Source organism: Micropterus dolomieu, linkage group LG18, assembly GCF_021292245.1.
Source record: "Micropterus dolomieu isolate WLL.071019.BEF.003 ecotype Adirondacks linkage group LG18, ASM2129224v1, whole genome shotgun sequence".
Classification (NCBI taxonomy): Eukaryota; Metazoa; Chordata; class Actinopteri; order Centrarchiformes; family Centrarchidae; genus Micropterus; species Micropterus dolomieu.
In genome coordinates, this window is record NC_060167.1 from 26,379,160 (window position 1) to 26,396,140 (window position 16,981).

General features: G+C 42.1%; 2 protein-coding genes across 6 annotated transcripts in view; both read right to left on the bottom strand.

Moving 5' to 3' along the window:
• The window catches only part of LOC123987322 (tensin-2-like), a 30,564-nt gene extending 29,055 nt beyond the window's left edge, over positions 1 to 1,509 (bottom strand). The window contains exon 1 of one of the 2 annotated variants that reach the window (XM_046076092.1): positions 1,064 to 1,509. In XM_046076092.1, the coding sequence (XP_045932048.1) occupies positions 1,064 to 1,180 (117 nt within the window). In that variant the 5' untranslated portion in view covers positions 1,181 to 1,509. The remainder of the gene's footprint in view (positions 1 to 1,063) is intronic. The other variant, XM_046076091.1, reaches the window with a different exon arrangement.
• Positions 1,510 to 3,977: 2,468 nt separating this feature from the next.
• Positions 3,978 to 15,254, bottom strand: eif4ba (eukaryotic translation initiation factor 4Ba). Of its 4 annotated transcripts, XM_046076093.1 has the most exons (15): positions 15,153 to 15,254; positions 13,434 to 13,574; positions 11,673 to 11,878; positions 10,417 to 10,533; positions 10,141 to 10,195; positions 9,817 to 9,960; positions 9,286 to 9,417; positions 8,862 to 9,035; positions 8,333 to 8,597; positions 7,833 to 7,921; positions 7,149 to 7,410; positions 6,960 to 6,997; positions 5,812 to 5,941; positions 5,259 to 5,331; positions 3,978 to 5,018 (listed from the first exon to the last, which is right to left on the bottom strand). In XM_046076093.1, the coding sequence occupies exons 1-15, from the start codon at positions 15,163 to 15,165 to the stop codon at positions 4,950 to 4,952; spliced, it is 1,908 nt and encodes a 635-aa protein (XP_045932049.1). In that variant the 5' UTR covers positions 15,166 to 15,254; the 3' UTR covers positions 3,978 to 4,949. The 4 variants fall into 4 exon arrangements, with proteins under 4 accessions (XP_045932049.1, XP_045932051.1, XP_045932050.1 ...); XM_046076095.1 differs by lacking the exon at positions 5,812 to 5,941; XM_046076094.1 differs by lacking the exon at positions 5,259 to 5,331.
• Between the last annotated feature and the right edge of the window lie 1,727 nt (positions 15,255 to 16,981).

Below are 16,981 nucleotides of genomic sequence, written 5' to 3' on the forward strand. Positions count from 1 at the left end.
CACACACACACAAAGAAATTCAGACAGACACACACAATCGGGGCTTCAGGGGATTTGAAGCCACATGTGATCTGAGTAATGTTTTTGTTCCAGCAAGATCCAGAAGTTCACTGCACCCCGCAGCACTGTGGGAAACTATACACACGCACAAAAATCCTTCCAGTTAGATACAGTTTTTTGTGCAAAATAAAAGTGTTTTGATTACTGGACAAACTAAAAGTGACATTACTTTGCACTCTGACATAGGCTACATGCCAGAGGGTGATTGTGAGAACACACACATTCTGGTGTGGAGCCTTGGTGCTTAAGCAACAGACACTTTTATTTTTGTTACTATAAAAGTCCTCCAGAGTCTTTACGTGTGCAGCAATGTGGCTTGCTCCTAAATCCACACATGTTCCTAAATAGAGCCAGGAGACAGGGAGACGGCGGATCGGAACCGGACAGTAACTTACACCACTTCCTCTTGAACCTTGACCCCTGAGGGACTTGAAAAAGTGGATCGTCCACTACTGTCTGCGTCATTTTCTCCTCCGTTCATTGCCTCAGGTTCTTTTGTACGCGGTGGGAGGGACCAGGCCATCGAAATCAAATACTTTTAACGATCTACAAACATGCTTCCAGATCTAAACGGGACCTGCAAAACACGCGTTTATCCTTTGGTATGCAAACATGTGCGGCATGAGATGCTTCTGTTCTATTTAACGGAGAGCAGGAATATTTCGTAAGGGAGAGAGAGAGAGAGGGAGAAGAGAGAGGGGGGGGAGCTGCTTTTGAGTCCGGGCTTTATCTAATTTGGAAACAGTGTGGCAATTCTTTGCATTCCTTCAGTTGACTATTATGTGGTGAATATAGTGGAGAACAGTTAAATTAAGTCACATGACAAACAGTAAGCAGTACCTACGGCTGTTTGAAACAACTGCAACAACAATGTGCACATCCAGGACCTGTTTTACCCCTATCATGATCTTTTGCTCGTTGCCTTCAGCTGCTAATGCACTCAACGTACTGTAGTGTGCAACCAGACTGTGCACAGTTCCCTGAGGAGCAGTTATTCACCTACCTGGGAAAGTTGCAGGACTTCAGGATGTAACTCGGGGTCTGCCTTTATGTGGATTCTTCCTGTGTCAGTATGAGGTTTCTTCATCTGGCCAGTGCTTGTACTGTGAACGCACCCCATACTTCCTGTTTTGCCTTGTATCTTTTAATTTCCTCGAATCTTATCCGCTCGATCCAGACAAAGTGTTTTAGGTCCTTCTTTTCTCCTCCTCCTCCTCCTCCTCCTCCTCTCAGCGCCTCATGTTTTGAAGGGCCTCCTTGTGTTTCTATGCCAATGTCTTCCCCTCCAACATGTTCCTTCTTCCCCAGTGACTCCTCACACCTCTGCCCTTCTCTCTGACAGCTTGTCCTGCCTTGAAATCCACTCCAGATGACGTTGCCCTCTCCTCTTACAACCCCTCTTTCTCCCCTCCAAGAAGTGTCACCAAGCACAGGCCGTCCACTGCCTGCCCCCCTCCCTCCCTCTCTCCTTTTACACTCTTCCCTGTCCCTTTCCTCTCTGGCAGTCCTCACTCTGAAAGCACGCAGGCATAGACTCACCACCTCTCACTTCCCTTCCTGCTTTCCACTTTCCAATACCTCCCTCTCTCCTCATCGCCTCTACAGACCCTCAAATGTCTTCTACGCCGCTCTTTCCTGCTCCACACTCACAGACCCTCCTCTCTTGCCCCCTCTATCCTCTTGCCGTCTCTCCGGGGGGGAGAAGGGGGCAGCTGTTTTGGCTTGTTGATGTCAGGCCCTTCCCCTTTCCTTTGGCTTCACTTAAGCCCCTCTCACTCTCTTCTTCCTCATGGGGGAGTGACTGGATACAGCTTCTTTCACACACGTCATCCCTCTAGACTCTGGAACTTTGCTCATGAGAACATACTGTGAGCTAGATCCCACTACTCCCTCCTCTCTGCTTGCTGGAAAGGAAGTGAGGACTTTTTTTTTAACTATCCGCTTGCCTGGGTTTTTTAGTAGACGCCTGGTTGAGACTCGAGGCCTACTTTCTTTTGCCAACAGGGATCTTTCCTTCTTTAAACAATATATATCTGTCACTCCCTGGGATGTAAAAATATTAGATGTGATGAACTCCACCACCCTGTTCGATAGGACACACGACATCAACATTAATGTTCTCTCTTCAGTCCCTCAGTTGCTCTCTCCACTGAAATGAAAACAATGATAGACTCTGTGCCTAAATCTCAAATATGCTTCTCCCCTCGTTAAATTCCTTCAGACTACAGCTCTCTCTCTGTAACACACACAAATCTGTATTTCCTCTAACTGGGTTCTCCAGACAAAACACTGCTTTAAGATGGAGGTTTTAGGGGTGTGAGGGGAAAATCTCCAACAATAAGCTCTTTCTAAAACCATGTTTTTAGCCCCCAGTTTGACCGTACAAAGCGGTCCTTGGTTTAAACTCAGACAAATCCAGGGCTGCGGGATAAATTAGGCGACAGACAACATGCATTGAGTGAGACTTTCAGCAGCCTCAGAGATGCCTCTGTATTGCAGCTCCCGTGATGGCATCAGCAGACACATGTAGCTAATCATGACGGATTACACATATAAAGTTAGTATACATGTAATGGCAAATTTCATTTGATACATAATCTAGGGCCCTGAGTGACGTAAACTCCAGTCATGTTGTGGCTTGAAGAGGAGGAAGGAAAGACCCTCCTGTGTGGACCAGCTGCTGATTCACAAGGCAACAAGGGTGGTGGGCTGGCTGGCTGGCTGGCTGGCTGGTAGGGCGAAAACATTTTTAAACTCCAAGATGCAGCCCTCTTTTCACTAAAGTATAAAATGGCATACAATGAAAATACTCAGGTGAAGTCTGAATACTCCAAAAGTGTGCTTGATTACAGTAGTTATTCCACCACTGGACACACACACACACACACACACTTTGCAACCTCACAATGAAGAGAAACTCTTTACTGAATTTGAAATCATGCAGAACTACACTAAATGTAAAAAACAGCAGGTACGAGTTCCTAATATTCTTTTTAAACATCAGCTTCTCCTAGATGATGTGATTTGAACACTTTATATCTTACCAATTTCCCTTCCTAGTGCCACCATTCACAAAGATGTAGGTACAAATAAGCAAGACAATAGTGTGATAAATAATGTGAAAGAATGATATTATATTAAAACCCAATCAAAGTATATAAACGTTACATGACCTTATGTTTACTTGTCCACACAGGTGGTTGATACTACAGTGAGATTAAGCTTCTGTGACACCCACACACTTTATGCTCCCTAAGTAGCCATTTTGATATAAACGGTATACTCTGAAATAAATGTGCACAGAACCGATTTGTTTGTAGCAGGTATTGAACAACTCTTAACATTAAACGGTGATTGGCAGGTCATTTTACTTGCTGCCACTCACCATTCCCTCTGTCTCTATATGCTCTCTATATGGGGTCTAGAGTCTTATCTCACAACAAAGTGGGTGCCCTCTGTCTGTGTGTGTGTGGGATGTGAAGCTCAGCAGGATCCCAACCAGCTGCCACCAGGACTCGGCCCTCAGCGGGGGGGGCGGGGGGGGGGCTTGATAAATAGTCTGTCTCAGACCACACTAGAAGAACAGCAAGCGGAGGCACTCTGTTGTAGTTGCACATGAAAGTGATGCGCTTGATGATGCAACTCGCCATCCTGCAACAGACACTGGTTTTGTGGTTAATTTAAATTGCCGCGCCGTCACAAACATGTGTAGGGCCTAGTCAGGTTAATGCAGGCAACAAAGAGGAGCTGCTTGACAGTTTGGCTCGTTTGTAACCGTTAACTATTACAGCCAAGCACAAAGTCAGCTTTAAACGGGTAGTTTACACACTTGAACAGTTTTTTTGGTTTTTTTTAACCCTTAGCCTGAATACCTCCAGTAATGCATACATATACAATGACCACATACTATTTGAATGTACATAATGACCCCAATTTATTGCAAATTGGAAGACAGCTTCATGTAATCTCATGCAAATGCTCACACCCTACTATAGGCAACTGCAAACTTTCCTTAAATACTTGTACTCCTCACGTCAGCAAGAGTGAATGATTTAGACAGCTGTGGAGAATCTTTAAGACTGCTGTAAACGACCATGAGGAGCCTTTAATTGATTTGATTATTTCATCAGGTGTAGAAAGAGACATCTGTACAATGACTGGGGCGATAGTAATGGCACTTGTAGCGGGTCACTCCTGCATTACTGTAGTCTATGTATTACACATTCCCCTCTTGTAATACTGTGTTGAATGGTACACACATGATTGACAAAGATTTTTAAATTAGTCAGCAGGCTCAACATTCATGACTGTTAGTGTTGGAAGACTGATTTTCATGACTAAATTTGACTTAAGAGATTGGTTTAGAATAATTATCTAATACCAAATTATTTTCTAACAAATAACAGGGGTCTAATAATGAATTATTATGCAAGTCAAAATTTGATTTAGAAAAAACAGGTTGCACTAAGCTACATCTTCTGTTGGATAACATCTGACCTCACTAAACCTTTGATTCACAAATATACAAATTCATTTTTTCCCCACTTTTTTCATTTATTTATTACAATTAATTCAATGTTATCCATCACTTTTCCACGTGTCAGCTACTCTGTTTTTTCCATTTAAAACAAGTCCAGTATGTGACTATTCTTCAGAAGCGGAATAGTCCAGAAGGAGGGTCAGGGGAGGGTGGGTACGTGGGTGGGAGGGGGGTGTTTTGAAAGTAAAGGACAGGTTTGTAGCAGGAAAGAAGGTAGGGAGTGATGTCCTCCCAGGAGCCTCTTCCATGTGGAGTTTTTTTCATAAGCTATGTGAGATTATTTTTTTTTCCTGCATTCGGCGTTTTCTCCTCTTCTTGCGCTTTCAGGCGCCGTCTCGTCAATTTCTCTCTATTCTACGTCCTCTGCATCATCTCCGTCCATTAGCAAAGCGGCGTACTTACTGGCTGAGCTGAACTTCTGAAAGAGGCAAAACAAAAACAGAAGGTGATCAGTGCAGTAAACTTCAGATGCTAAACAAATCTAGCTTATGCAAGAGAAAAGATGTCAACTTTAAGGAGCATGAAACATTAGGGTCAATTATTTTATGACTGATGATGGGCTGTACCGGGGGGACTCTGGGATTTAGGGAAACCCTTTAAGGAATTATAATTTGGGTGACATCAAAGGCTGACTAAACCTTGGCAGTGAAGGACTTACGGGGGTTGGGGTTTCTTCGAATTTCTTTGGCTCTGGGGGTGGTCTGGAGTCTCGGTCTCTTCTGTTATCCTTTCTACAATAAGAATGAACACGGAGGTTTTAAATTTTATCGACAGACCCTGTGCTGGAAAGCTGACCCTTTGCTATGAATCCTGCACACATAGTTCAAAACATAGCTATAAAGACAAACTAAAGGAGCACAAATTATGTTCATTTACATAATTTGAAAAGTAACATCTACAAGCTGCTTGGCACCCAGTTCACACCGTGCTCAGTCCTCATTTTCAGAAAACAAAAGAAAAGAAAAACTCATCTATGTCCCAAATTTTAGTTCCAATTTACTATTGATATTTTATTGCTGAAATTGTTCATGTCCTGTGCTACATTCATGGGGATTGGAACTATTTGGTGTAGAAAAGGAGGGTCCACAACACTATGAACAATGACTGTCATCAGTTGTACAACTGAGCATAGGCCATTCTTTACAGATGCCCAGTAAATGTCCTCCCTGTCTCATTAAGAACTTTGGAGTTGCTAGCTTTGGTTGGCTGACCTGTCGGCCTCCTTTCTTCGGTCTCTGTTGGGCCCCTCTCCTCGGCCCCGCCCTGCTCCAGGCCCTGCAGGCCCCCCTCTTGCCCGTGGGGGCCCTCGGTCCCGACGCACACCTTCAGCCTTGTTCTCATCTTAAAGGAGAAGCCAGACAGTTGAGTGAAGGGGAGGTTGTTGGACTTTAGACAGTAGACTACACTCACAACACACTGCAGCATAAAAAGCCACTGGGTTGGATTCAAAAAGTGTTAGTCACTGATGTAGGGCCAATTGAGAGGTGCACAACTGCTTGAATGCAAGCTTAGCTTGTACAGTGGAATTAATCTCCTATAAATTTGAGCCAAAGGTTTCCAAAACAATAAAAAAAGTCCTATTCTGATAAAGCACTGCTGATTATGTAGGTCTTCAATGTTTTCACGAGTCTGAACTTGAGATTTTTCGTTAAATCAGAATTGTGGTGCATTAGCATATTATTCTGCACCATAGATGTAATTTTTATTATTTGCAAAACAACGCAGACTAGTAACGCAAGACATATTTTTGTGCTCCCCTTGTAATTAATACTCTTAGCTGGAAGATGACCTGCTCCTTTCAGACACGTTCTCGCTTTGCCCAACATGTTTTCATTATGATACGAAAAGCTGTTCTTACACCTTATAATGGAAGTTAGCTAGTCTCAATAAGAAACACTGGAATTCTCTAATATAACTCATGTATTAAAGCTGCACATGTACAGTAAGGAATTGACTTTCTGTCTGTACAATGAAGTTTTACCATTTACAGACTTGAATTGAAAACCCCAGATCCCTGGTTTCATGCAAACCTCAGTTGCCTTTTCTGGACCACACGACAGTTTCAAACCACTTTCATTTCTTTTCAGCAGCAAAAACAGCAAAGTCGTCTTATTTTCATCCATCCACCTTTGTTGTTTCTTTTGGAGTGATGATTTGTACAATCTCATAAGGTTGCTTAATGTGGCTATTTCTTTTGCCACACATTTTTGCAGATAAATGTCAAGTGTTTTTTATTGACACACATCTTCCTTCTTTGAATTTCTGTCCTTTTAAAGTTGTGTGTGGGAGTCACACTGACATGGTTTGTTCAACTGTATTCATAGTCTACACTGAGTTTGGTCTCATCAGTAGGCCTTACCTTTTCCACATCCCAAATCATCCACAGAACCTGGGGAGCTGAAGAGAAAGTGAGAACATTCAGGGACAAGCATACAAAACACTTGCATGAAAGTTGAACTCTAGAAGCCTCTCGTAGCTCATTCTGGAGGTGAACAGTACGCTCCTGACAGGCTTCCTAACACACAGTATGCCACACTTGTGTTCTCACCTGAGCTTGGGAGGAGCTGAACCACCTGGGGAGACAGGAGAGACTAGAGGTCGGCCATCACCATCGCTAGAGCCTGTGCTGACTGCACTTCTTTTGGCCCAGACATTCTCCTTAGGAGGAGGAGCGGGCATCACCTTCAGGGGCTCCTTGGAGGAGCCGGTAGAGGGGGGCAGCGGGGAGGACCCAGGGGAGGAGGGTTCACCTTCTCTCCCACTGAACACCTCATTGTCCCCAGAGCGCTCGCCATCTCGACACCGGGACCCTGGTAGATGAAAAGAAGAGCCTGTTGTTTTCTAACTGTTTTACATCACTGTGGATTAGTGTTTACCACTTGATGAGGTATTTGCCATTTTTAGTTTGTACTGGTTGTTTTTTTTGTATTTTTCTAAACACAAAGTGCTAGAAGTTCTCCCAGTGCAAATGAAGGCAGCATTTATGAGAAAAAAATAAGTCTTAAGGTACTCAAAATTAAAACTTTGATACAGACTCAACCTTTGATGGTTTACATGGTGGCATGACTGATGTGACTGATTATCTATCGATTAAAAGTTTTATGTAGGAAAAAAAAGGGACAAAGATTGGATATATAGTAACCTAAGAGCATAATCTTGCCTCTTAAGGTTTACAAGGAGAAACCAGATTCCTGAAGGCAAGCTAACAAAATAAAATGCTGAGGTATCTCACCTCTTCCAGAAGTGCTTCCTGGCTGTGAAGACTCGCTTGCTGTGCGAGATCGCTCAGTATGCGATTCCTCATTGCGCCAGCTTGGGTCCCTGAAAACAAAACAAAAAGCGTAGAGAGTCCAATGAGATGAATAGGTTGACAGTTCTGAGAACAGTGCTTGATGCAAAGTAGTCCACCACTGCACAAAACAAAGCTAAAGCAGTTAAAGTACACATCACATCAATTATTTTTTTTTTTTCCACATTCACATGGATTCTTGTTGTCATATCATGTTAATTTAGACAAAATTCATATTGTGTGTAAATAACACCCCAAAAAAACAGATCTACAAAAATCATGTGCCGAATTTGCTGTGTTTGTGTTACAAAAGTATCTTCCTGAAATTTATCAAAGCATAAACAAATAAACAATATGAACTCCTCCCACAACAGGGAATGTTTAAAAATTGTTGACTTTATAAATAACACATTCAGTTGCCACCAACTCCATCAACCACTGACCTGTCTCGCATCTTTCTGTCGGGTCCCCGGCCTTTGTCCTCTTCCAGCTGCCTCTGCAGCCTCTCTTCCTCTTTCTTCAGCCTCTCCTCCACCTCCCTCTCCTTGGCTGCTGTGTCAACCGGCTTGGCCGCGCCAAAGATGGATGATGCTCTGCTGCCGGAGCTCGGAGCTGCAGCTGGGGAAGTTCCACCGCCGCCGCTGCTTGCTTCCTCTTCCTTGGGCACACTACGGGGCTTAAGGTTCAACTTGGGTCTCTGTTGAGGACCTGGGACAAAAAACAAACAAGCTTTAATTACAGAAACAGACGCGACTATGAAAGTATGTCAACATAATTTGTAATTTTAAACATGAGTTTTTATTTACATTGTATTACTGAATTTTTTTTAAATATAGAACAACAAAATTACTGCCAAATGTAACTAAGGCAAAAACAAACACTCAAATAATCTTATTTGAGGTGATGACAAATAAATAATGCTGCCCAAACGTTGTGTGTCTGTGTGTGTGTATATACACAGTGAACGCTCACCTCTCTCCTCACGCCTCTCATCCCGCTTCTCGTCACGGTCTCCATAACGATCCCGCTCTCCATAACGATCCCGCTCTCCATAACGGTCACTGCTACCCCGACTGTCATCATAATCGCGGCGGAAGCCACTGCCAAAGGCACGACGCCCACCTCCACCACCACGAGAGTCAAAACCTACAAAGGATGGCAGGAAGACAGGACAGAAAACTGGTGAGAGATGAAAGTGGAGGTGTGCAAGTGTTTACAAGCCCAGTCAAGGCTGCAGCGGGACAATTAAGGACTCATGTAAGATGATGATGTGATTAGGATTGGCATTATAAAGAATATTTTGGGGATTTTATGAACAGGAGGCAGAACAATAGCTGATACAGACAGGTATCAGACATCGTAATCCCAAGACAAGGTCCAAACAAGCACAACACACCTCCTCTATCAAACTCTCTGCGGTCCCTGTCGTCATAGCGATCCCGGTAACGGTCTCTTCCACCTTCGTAGCGGTCATTGTCCCGTCGCGGTCCATCTCTGTAACCTCCCGACTCATAACGGTCTCGTGATCCTGCAAGAATTATAAAAGAACAACAATGCGGTTTCACATGTGAAAACTCTTATAATGAACTGTCCGACTGGGTTCTGTTTGAACATCAAACAGGGTTTTGATGGAAGACATGCCGTACTCTCTGCAGTCAACATTTTCATACATTTTCAAAAGCCGGGCATTATCCAGACCCTGTAGCAATGTTTCAGGAAAGTGAAGGGAATGAGTTTGGAAACTTTGGAATAGATAGTTTACTTTAACAAATTGTTCCAACTAAAATTCTCCTAGGACACGAAAGTAGTTTCGGTTTTACCCCAGTTAGTATCACTAGTGTTATACCCACTATACCCCCCCCCACATCAAATCAAGTGTGAAAGAAGTACGGATGTTGAAGCACAAACAAAGCCAATTCTGACTCACTCTCTCCAAAGGCATCATCTCTCTTGGGAGGTCCATCGTCTGCGTCTGCACTGGGCCGAGCTCTCCAGTCAGTGTCTGTCTTGTCAGGACCCATGTCCGACATCCTTCCCCTGTCTCTGCCTCCCATCATTCCACTGTCTCTCTCTGAGGTGTGAAGAAAAAGAAGAGAAGATTAAGGGGAAGTTTAATTTTAGAATATAAAGGCAGAGGGACATACTCACATTTGCTAAATGACAATAAAAGGCAGAGAGGAGCCTTGCAATGGCACACTAGTGGCCAGACGTCACAGCAAAAAACAACAACCAAAAAAAGGTAGCATCACACCTTTATCATTGGACTGGTCTGCAATATCCACACGGATCCTTCGGTTTCCCAGGTTCTGTTGGCATGAACAGATAGAGAGGACAAACAGTTTGTGATTCTCCCATATACATTTTTATGACAAAGAAACTATGTAATTACTAGTTCAAATAGAGTCATTTTTTGCAGTGAGGCCAATAAAAAAAAACCTAACCCAAGATTGTACTGTGCAATACAACTACAGAAAAAGTCATACACTCATATGTAATATAAAACCACGTTCCTGTTGAATCCTCTCACCTCCTCATTGAGACTAAGGGCACTCAGGAGGGAATCCACGTCATCAAATTCAGCATAGCCAAAGCCCTTCAGCCTCTCTGGGTTACTGGGCTCTCGGGGCAGACGCACAGCACTGATCTGGAGATGAAAATAGTGATAGAGTAACATAAAACAGAGAATGCACCTATCATTGCCATAGCATTGTACCATTCGCCCAAACAAGATCAGAGGGAACAGAGAGTAGTATGCAAATCACGTATATGGAACAAATGGGTTGACTTGATGGAAGAAATACCAGATGAGAATGTTTGTCATCAATTTCAGGACAGCACTAAAAGGTACCTGCACTGTTGAAGGTAACCTTAGTGTGACATCAGTGAGGTTTTCTCACTAACACTGTGACCATTTTATGTAAAGGGTCCCACTCTGCTGTGACTGAACAAGCCAGAGGCCACATGAGGACATGAGAAGTAAATTATTTAGCAATATTTGAACAAAGAGGTATGTGTGTAAGGTACTGAATGAGAAGTTTACAAGGGTTGAAAGAGTTTAATGACTCGTTTTTTTTGTTACTGAAACACTAATCGGACCAGTTTGGCTTTTGGGAACTCTGTTAAGTGTAAAAGCTCAATCTTTTCTGGCTGCATGAGGAAACTTTCAATAAGCAATTATATTTATTTTTTCACTGTGCCACTACCTCCTTACCATGACCAGTGCAATGTTTAGATCTGTCACATCTGTGTATTTTGAATGTATGTATGTGAATGTGTGTATTTCTTTGCCATCTGTTGTGTTGTATCTGGTGCAGCTGTAACCAGTGAATTTCCCCAACATGGAATCAAGAAAGTCTTATCTTTTAAGTGTTCCTTTGACCCCCCCCCCCCAAATATAACACACCTGTGGAGGAACATGGGGACCCTACTCAAATGTCTGTCTATGGATACAAAAGGCAAAACTAAGAAGCAAGGTTGACCTGTGTGTCTCCCTGCTACTACTAAAGAAATACACATGTCCTGCAGTGTCTAAACCACAGCAGTCCCAAGGGCAATATGTCAGCGAGGACTAAAATTACAGGTGTAATTGAATATTGATGAGAATGACCAGCTTGACAAGGTGTTCGGGTAAATTAAGTGCAGTTACAGCTGCTATACAGACTGCAACTCTAAAATTGTTACTTGAGTTTTGTCGTTTGTGTTGCCTTATAAAACAGTGGCTGTAAACAACAAGTGTTGTGCTTTGTGCCCCACAGTGCCCGCGTGTTTGCCTGCTACACCTACTGCCAAACCGCGGAAGAAGTCTTTGATCGAGTCCTCAGTGACATCATACGGCAGGTTGCCCAGGAAGGCTGTGTATGGCGGGCTGCGGGGCAGTCGGGACCGGTCAATATTGGGTTCACGAGCTGAGCGAGGCGCTGTGGGCAGGATGGAGCGGTCAATGGGTGGCGCCCGGTATGTATCCTCCTCCGTGTGCCATGAAGTTGAGACTAGAGAGATAAGGAGAGGGAAAATTTCAAACAAATGCTATCCTAAAACTTTATTTTCCCTTTGTTACTTGGTCCATTAAATCCAGGAGTGCTTCTATTGTGACGCACGCAAAAAAGGTAATGGCAACAAAGACTTCACAACAATGAATCTTAGTGGAATAATACAGGCATTACTTCACATAAACATCCAATACAAACAAGAGACACTACAGTAAATCCCAAACTCCTATTCAAAAATGACTCCGTGTAAGAAATAGTTACCGCTGACTGGAAACCATTTTAATGTCAAATGCCCTTTTATTTATGCAGACATTAAGTGACACTGTTATGCTGAATTGTCTCCTAGCACATCCACACCATCTGTGGCAACAAACGGTCTGACTCGCTTTGCGTGTTTCTGTCACTCGTGTCTGAGAAGGTGATTAAGCTAACTGCATCTAAATTTGGCGAAGACAAAGACAAGTGTTGCAGTATGAGAATCCTACCTGGTGTCTATACAGTATGGAATTAAGAGTAAGAAAAATAAGGAAAAAGGCAAAATAAATGGAAAAAATGTGAATGTACTTGTTTGGTGTTCGGCAAATTTTTTCCATTATATTCGGTTTCAGCCAAGAATTTTCATTTCGGTGCATCCCTAATTTATATGACCTTCTGTGCAAGACAACTAGCTACACTTCATGCGACAAGAACATGTGATTGTGTGATGTGTAGTTTGATGTGCAAACAAATTTGACAAAAACCATGTGTAGACACATCATGCAAAGCCACAAAGGAAAACTGCCAGGGCGCATGTGAAACACCATCCAGAGAGCAAAAATCATTGAATTATCCATCTAGGACCTCAATCCAAACTATCCAGCCGACATTTCATATTCAAAACGGCCATCTCAAGTCTGTACAACCAAATGAATGGATTCCTTTCAAAGCACTTGGAAAACAGTGCAGTGGGTACGCTTACAGTTGACATATGGAGCTCAGACGTGTCATTACTCAGTCTGAAAGACACTTTAGAGATTCAAGTTTTACATCGCAAAAAGCAGCGCTGCAGGCTGAACAGTCATTATTTGGAAGCATTTCATTACTTTATAAATTTAACAATGTATGTGTATGTTCATGGTTATCTTCAGCAATCTTACATAACATGCATTTAAAAGGGCATAGTGGACAATATGATCATCAACATTGTATCAGCAGACCCTCAGTGTTGTGATATTCATACTGAAAAACTGCTGTTAAGACATAGTTCACCAATTCTGACCTTTTCTTACAATGCTGTATACATTAATAAGACGTGAAAAACAAAAAGATTAATACCTCTTTGCCGCATCATTTACATTTAAAACAAAAATGCAGTCGCTCATTTTACATTCAGTCAAGTAGACCATGTTGATGTCACTAGTGTACCAATGTGACCGCACTGTTTTCATTTCTCACCACTCAACTAAGAGACAACCTGAGCAGTAGAGAGATGATATTGATTTCTACCACTGTTAAATGGAAAAAGGCACACGATGACCGATAAAGACTTTACACGTTTACTTCAGCGTGTGCTCACCATCTCCCTCCAGGTCGTCAGTTTCATCTGCCCAGCTAGTGGTTTTGGTTGGGTAGCTTGGGACTGCACTGCTGCCGCCAGTGTCCTCTGCCAGGAAGTCAGTCAGGGTGAGAGTCTTCCCCTTCTTATTCTTCTTCTTAGCTAGAGGGGATATGAACACAACAGTAAATAGTCAGCCATGGAAGAAACATGCAAGGCCACAGGTTCGTTACCCATCTAGGTGTGTGTGTGTGAGAGGTTTTCAAAGTCTTTATCCACACCCCAGCCTTTGGTTTGAAAAAGGAATGTATTAAGGTTACATTTAACTTCATTTGATACATTTAACCTATTCGTTTGTAAAACTACATCCACCCACCCACAGAGTGAGTTTGAGAATAGACAGATATTACACATGGTGTGTAAAAATATAATTACAGTATCAATACAGTGATGACATATGAAATATAGTCATTTTAGCAGAACGACAGGGCTGCATGTTAGAGGACTGTATCTTGGTGTCTGAATCAATGCGTCATGTAATCCAGAAAAATCCTCATTATGTCTGTTTGAATGGTAAACAGTTCATCTCATAGAGCAGGTCTGGTTTGTTTTGGTCTGAGGCAAAAAAAGGGGGCCTACAAAGCTGGCTGTGAGCTTTATTGTGAAAATCCCGGCTGTCAGGACATTCTTTACACACATCGTTACAAAACCTACACAGAGAGAGAAAAACAGACAACAACTCTTTCCCAGTACACAATGCTAAGTCACTGTTTAGAATTACAGGCCCTGACTAAAACAAAAGAATAATGTACTGCTGTCAGTAGTTTTCTTAGCGCTTAGCACTAATGTGACATTAGCACGCCGGGAGCTGCGTAACATTTACTTTTGGCAGTAACGTTACTGACTTTTGCTTAAGCTACAAGAGCATAACTGTGAGGCCCGACAGCAGGGCTAAACATGCAGGCTGACTGTTTGCCATCTACGCAGGACGCTTTTGTCTTTATGCCTATGCGGGCTTAGTCAGCAAAGGACTGCTGATGGGGGAAGTCTCCCTGCTTAGCCGGCTAGGTTTTAGGGCCTAGTGCACGTCGCACCGCCAGGATCCAAGTGCGCCATCACCGGAGAAGGACTTGGTCGGCCGGATGGGACGGCTCAAAGTTGTAAAGCTATCAGGGAAGTGTTTAGGATGCGACCCAGCTACCCCGTTTCATGAAACACTGATACCAGGGAGCTAGGCTTTACACGTGGGGAGCCTCCTCGGGCTGCCCGGTCTTCTCGGCCCAACCCCTCTCCCATGAAACGCGCTTGCGCCCGATGCTTATCTGCTCAGAGCGCCACGGCGAGCTCCGCTACGGGGATACAATGTGCCAGCTCTGCACGCAGTTAGAAACATTTCACAACATGTTACACAACGTCCAAAACATAAAATACCGTGTAAACCTGAAAGTGGAAAACCCAATCACCCCAATAACAAGTTTAATGGGGAAAGACCGCATGTAATCTGCAACGTTAGGGTAAAATGTTCAGGTTGTGCAAGTCGTTCATTCGTCTTCCCCCAGCAGTTACGTCTTTACCGGGCCAAAACAACCGACGAACCTGTTTATACACGCGGGACAACGACTCGAATCAACAACACGAGGTATTAGCAATCCCCAAACGTGATATGGTTAATTATATCGATGTAAAACCTGCTGATTTCCCCCCCAAACGGCTCGGATCGTTCACCCTCATAAACCTCACCTGACGCCGCCATGTTGGAGAGCGAGTTTGTAGTAGTTCCCGGATGAAGGCGTCAGAGGTTTATTATCGGGAGCGCGCATCGCCGTTCACGGGAGCGTCTCCTCCCTTGTTTACTCACCCACATCTGTTCAGCAAGAATTGTAGTTCTTCACGTCCTTCCTTTACCTTATCACACGTTTCTATCACATCTGTCACCGAACTAACTTTATTTCTCTTACATAGCAACACCAAATCCTTTTCCAAAAACGTCTTTGCAGCTTTAAATGTTATACCGTCTATCTGCCTAATATTCTTCGTTAATCCATGTGAAATTGTTAACAATTAAAAAATTAAAAGAAGTCATAAGTATTGTTTGGTGCTTGGCTGCAAAGAGTACATACAAATATACCATTCACTGTGACGTTTACCAGTTCATGGCAACATTTTTTGAAATTTAAAACTATCAAATTCAAGTTTATCAAAGAATCCTAAGCATTAGCCTTAACTGAGGGGAACTGCTTGAACGACTAAGAGCAATCAGTTGTCAAATAAGTACTGTTGTGATTCTAGGATTAAAAATCCTCAGACCTATGTGAAAGGTGACGCTTATTCTATAATGATACTGTTGCATAGTTAGTTTATAATGCACATAGCCCTTATTTAAATTTCTTTATTGGGAAACTAGTAGCCTAACTACAACTGTTAAATGAATGCAGTGGAGTAAAAAGATAAAATCTACAATGTATAAAGTAGCATTATAATGGAAATACTCAACTAAAGAACAAGTACCTGAAAAGTGCAGCAGTATTTGAGCATTTAGTTACTTTTTCATTTCAATTATAGGGGAGATAACAATATAGAAATATAAAAATAGGCTTGCACTGTATTTCAAATTACAAAATCACATTCTTCATCTTCATAAACCAGTCTATTAAAGCTTCAAACAAGAAGCGTTGATTGAGCCCAAACCAGAGCTAAAAGGCCAATTAATGTGTCGGGGACTGCTAGCGATTTGCCCCTACACTGTAAACCTGAATAAGAATAGAAAACTCAAAATATTTGTGGAAACTGATTACCTCAAACTTTTAGTTTCAAAGTAGTGGGAATACTATTTTTGAGTAAACCTTAACTAAAAATTCCACTTTACAATTTACTCAATAAATGTAATTATGCACAACTTATACACTGAGGGAAATCTACTCAAAAAAATGAATTGTGCGAGACTCAAATACTAATGGAAACTCACTCAACAAAATTACTACTAGTAAACTTAAAATTTACAAAATGCCCATTTTTAGATTGTAGTCCTCAAAAATACAAATACAACTCCATTATTACAATTCAAGTTCTCTTTATTAGTATCATTTTCTCTTCACTATCTTCCATCATTTCTACAATTAACAAACAAAATAAGGCACATCTTGCATAAAGCTGAATAGACAAAGTAATTGACTGCTTGATCAGATAATTAACCAGCAACAAATTTGAAAATCAATTTGTTTTCATAGTTTTTTGCAATAATGTTGAACTTTCTCTATTTACAGATTCTTAATGACATTTTTTAGTGTTAAGTGATAATAACTTGAATCTTGAGCTAAATAAAATTTCCTTTTACTACTTGCTTTACTGTGTTTTGTGGAAAAAGCGACTATGCCTAATTTTATTCCATCAGCAGCACTTTTACTTAATAATATAAAAGGGAGCTTTAAATGTGGAGTTTTATGGAAACATAAGCAAATAAAGATAGCTAATAAAGATTGTTTAAAATAAGAAGTCCCACACTATGCAAAGTCAGGTAGACGATGTAATGGAACAATATCAAGGTTTCTGCAGGTTTCACCTGGTCAAAT